The 4,552-nt window shown below is 50.4% G+C and overlaps 1 protein-coding gene across 1 annotated transcript in view; it reads left to right on the top strand.

Annotated features, from left to right (window-relative positions):
* The window catches only part of LOC116686854 (pyridoxal kinase), a gene marked incomplete at its 5' end in the record, with an annotated part of 60,378 nt that extends 56,335 nt beyond the window's left edge, over positions 1-4,043 (top strand). The window contains 4 exon segments of the mRNA XM_032511898.1: positions 54-165; positions 265-401; positions 781-847; positions 1,165-4,043. Of these exon segments, the coding sequence (XP_032367789.1) occupies positions 54-165; positions 265-401; positions 781-847; positions 1,165-1,280 (432 nt within the window). The 3' untranslated portion in view covers positions 1,281-4,043.
* Between the last annotated feature and the right edge of the window lie 509 nt (positions 4,044-4,552).

Here is a 4,552-nt window from a genome sequence, read left to right as displayed (position 1 = left end):
TTTGCCTTAGGCCTCAAAATGACTAAATCCGCCCCTGCACTTCCTGTCTGCAGGTGATGGACCTGCTCCACGCCATGGGCCCGGACACGGTGGTCATCACCTCCTCCGATCTACCCTCCAGACTGGGAGACCGCTTCCTGGTGTCGCTGGGCAGCCAGCGCCATGGTACGTGACATATGTGAATCTTTCTGTTTAAATGTCTGTATATATTTGTGAGACACGACCAACGTGACCCCGTCCATCATGGTGTCTGTTGCCGTGCAGTTCGCCCCGACGGCAGCAGGACGACGCAGAGGGTTCGGATGGAGGTCCACAAGGTGGACGCGGTCTTCGTAGGAACCGGAGACCTGTTTGCCGCTATGCTGCTAGCGTGGACCCACCACTACCCCAACGACCTGAAGGTACCGAAGCACGACCAAAACACGCATGTTTAAAAGGATTAGTAGACAAAAACACGACAGAACACGCATATTTAAAAGGATTATTATTAGGATTTGATTAGAAAAGCATGAGAAATCTGATTTAATAATACAAGTACACAGGATGACTATGGTTAACTCTCTCTCTCTCCCTCTCTCTCTCTCTCTCTGTCTCTCCCTCTCTCTCTCTTTCCATCTCTCCCTCTCTCTCTCTCTCTCTCTCTCTCTCTCTCTCTCTCTCTCTCTCTCTCTCTTTCCATCTCTCTCTCTCTCTCTTTCCATCTCTCTCTCTCTCTCTCCCCCTCTCCCTCTCTCTCTCTCCCTCTCCCTCTATCTCTATCTCTCTCTCTCTCTCTCTCAGATGGCCTGTGAGAAGACCTTCTCAGTGATGCATCATGTTATCCAGAGGACCATTTCGTATGCTCACGGTAAGAAAGTGTGGCTCGTTATCAACGCCAAAAACTTTGATTTGGCTAAAGTATATTCACCAAGAAGAGCAACAGGAAAGCTTTAAATTTGATTTCCGTAGCATTTGAGTCATGAATATGGTGCAAAATGTTGACATCAACAGTTTTAAAATCACAAATAGACTAAAAAACTCAGAATAGCAGCAGCTTTTATTGGCTATGCATCTGACACAGTGTCCAAACTGTCTTTTAACATTTAAAAATTACGCACTGTAGCTTTAAATCCAACATTGATGTTGTTTGTCTCTGCATTTCCTCCTGCCCCCCCCTCCTCACAGAGTTAGCAGGTCCTGGTCGGAGGCCCAGTCCGCCCCAGCTGGAGCTGAGGATGGTTCAAAGTAAAGCGGACATAGAAGACCCTGCTATAGTCATGGAGGCCATAGTCCTATCCTAACATCACCGACACATGAGACTCATACTAACCTAGTCCTCTTCACCCGTAAATCTCTCAAATCCAGTATCTCGGTGAATCTCTCATGTCAACACCTCATCATCCAGACTCCTCAAAACCCCCTTAGTATTGTAACCCCTGTAGTCCTTTCAGCCTAAACCCGTTACCCCTTTAAGTCCTCAGTGTCCTGACCCCCTTAACCTGTAACCCCTACGTCCCTTTACCCAAACCCTGTTTTGAAACCCGAGCCATGGATAGACAGAGGGCTTGGTTAGGTCGGACCTCCTCTCCAACCAGGTATGTGAGTGGACTGCAGAGCTGCTTTTTTAGAAAGCTGTGGGGTTTAAGTGTCCACAAGCATCACACATAACATGCAGCATGTAAAATACATACTGGTAAGACTAACCAAGAGGGGGATAAGGTGTTTTAGAAAAACATATTCAGGGTTCAGTCCTTGGCACGATGAAGTGAAGTGAAGCAATACTGGGACCAGTTCTAGTTTTTTAAGGGCTCCTGCACACTGCCTGCGTGGCGTGAGCGTGTTAGCTGCGTGGCGTGTCTGTTTTTATTTTAACTCCCATGTTAACAGGTCAGAGTTTGCACACCGCCCGTGTGACACGCACGTCTCCAGCACGACTCCAGCCACAACTCCAGCCACGACTTGAGCCATGTCTCTGGCACGACTCGAGCCACGGCGACGACTCGAGCCACGAGTCGAGTTAGACTCGAGCCACGTCTCCGGCACGACTCCAGCCACGACTTCAGCCGCAACTCGAGCCACGACTCGAGCCGCAGCGACAACTCGAGCCACGACTCGAGCTGCGGTGACGACTCGAGCCACGTCTCCGGCACGACTCGAGCCACGACTCGAGCCGCGGCGACGACTTGAGCCACGACTCGAGCCCGTCTCCGCCACGACTCGAGCAGCTAGACAGTCTCCGCCACGCCTCGAGCCAGTCTCCGGCTACGCCTCAGCCCAATCTCGAGCCGACCAGCGACGACTCTTGACCACGCCTCGAGCTACGACTCGGTAGCCGAACCCCGGCGAATACTCGAGCCACGTCTCCGCCACGACTCGAGCCACGTCTCCGGCACGTCTCTAGCCACGACTCGAGCCGCGCCGACGACTTGAGCCACGACTCGAGCCATGACTCCGGCCACTTCACCCCCCCCCCCCCCCGCCCCCCTCCGCCCGACTCGGACCACTTCTCCGCCACGACTCGAGCCACGTCTCCGTCACGACCCTCAACCACGACTCCTCCCGCTCTAGCCACGACTCGTGCACGACTCGAGGCCACTGCATATCGAGCCACGTCTCCGCCCCCGACTCGAGCCACTACCGTGCACACTCGACCACGCGAAGACTCACCACTTCGAGACTTTAAAGCCAGATTCCCGGCACAAACTCGAGCCACGACTCGAGCCACGTCTCGGGCCACGACTCCGGCCACGACTCGAGCCATGACTCGAGCCACGTCTCCGGCCACGACTCGAGCCACGGCGACGACGCGTGCCGAGACATATTTTTCACACGCAAGCGTTTCCAGGCAACATTGAATACGAAAAAGGTCTCTAGGTTTTGACATTAATGCAGATATGAATGTAATTTTAAAAAGTAATGAAGAATAACTATTGATTTTCAAATATTCTGCAGCCTAGTTTTCCTCCAATACTGCTGACGTTGACTTTGCTGTTATCAAATCAGTATATATAGTTATGGTTAACACGTAGTATACTGCTGCTTGAGTGCTCTCTCCCCATGTGTCATGTTATCAATGGGAAACATACGTGTGCATGGACAAGGCCAGCAGCCGTGTCAGACATGTTTCTGGTGTGCAGAGACGAAGACGAAGAAGACGCCACGCAGGCAGAGCGCAGGACGCCTAACTCTTCAGTGGGGGGGGTGTTGATGTCACAGTGGACTGACCCACCCTGGGGTGCTCCTCTACGCCAATGCAGTGAGAAATTAACCCGCCAAGAGGTTCTAATTAGGGCTGGGTATCGCCAATGATTTCCAAAATCGATTTTATTCAGATTCGCAGGGTCCCTCAAATATTGTTTCATAATGCACCAGGTTAATGTTTGTCCTTAGGTCAAATTTGACCAATTTTCAGTTAATTTGGGGGTTTTTTTTGGCACAAAAAATGGGCTGTCGAAATAACCGCTGAAAATGTCAACACTAAAAATCACCCACAACATTGAAAAAGTGACAAAAAATGCCGGAAAAAGCGATAATAATGTTGAAAAAAAGTGACCAACTTGTTGTTTTTTCATGGTTTTTCATGGAAGACAACACAAGGGTTAAATTATGAATTGACACCCAAAATGTTCGTGGTGGGTCACACATCCGTTACAAGGGTTTTTTTAATCAATATTAATTGGAGATTTTTTTGTACCCAGCCCTGGTTCTAATGCAGCGGGGACTGCATTGACAGCAATTTACCCAAAAGTGATCCAAATTGCGTCCAGCTGCTTAATATTCTCCAAAACTCTACCTCGAAATTATGAAATATAAACCTAGCCTACTTTATTGCTCTATTACTGCCATCAACTCACGTTTCACGTTGACAGAATGCACTGTAGTCGGTATATAAGACTCTATATAAGACTCTAATGATCCAACCCTGTTTATCTATGGCTCTGCCCCCCCCCCCCCCCCCCCCCCCCCCCCCCCCCCCCCCACCCCCCCCGTCTTACAGCAGTGATGTAATGGTGACCAAGTCTAACTAACCCCATTAGACCCCTTCAAGATATAACAAGTGAAAAGAAAAAAAAAGCCGCACAATGTATAGTTGATGTGTAGATGTTGTACTATAGCTGTATTGGACCGTTTGTATGATATCTTCTATCTGATCTGTCTATTGGACCATCGTGTTGATGCTACTGTACGATAGACCCACACGCACTACAATATCACCCGAACCAGAGGCATTTGGGCCGGTTCTGGCACCCCTGGGGGGGGCTCCAGGGGGGCTCCAGGCGTTGCCACTCGTTAGTAATAGGTAACTGTTTAATAGTCGTAGTGAACCCTTCATCTCAACACAGCATTAAGAAAGAAAAAAAAGGGCAACCCGAGCCATCTGAGCCGTCCCCCGTTTGGCCGAAATCGGCCACCTCGGTGCCAGAACCGGCCCACATCATCGGCCGGGTGGTTCCCGGCGCGGCTCTGGCCCAGAGCCTTATATCTCAAGAGTTGTGCCACTGAATTGACCCGGAGGCCTCGAGAAGTCGTAAAAGGAGACGTTCCTCTTCGCAGCAGGAGACGCTTGTTGTTA

This window comes from Etheostoma spectabile, unplaced genomic scaffold (assembly GCF_008692095.1).
Source record: "Etheostoma spectabile isolate EspeVRDwgs_2016 unplaced genomic scaffold, UIUC_Espe_1.0 scaffold505, whole genome shotgun sequence".
Classification (NCBI taxonomy): domain Eukaryota; kingdom Metazoa; phylum Chordata; class Actinopteri; order Perciformes; family Percidae; genus Etheostoma; species Etheostoma spectabile.
This window is presented reverse-complemented; position numbering and strand designations above follow the sequence as displayed.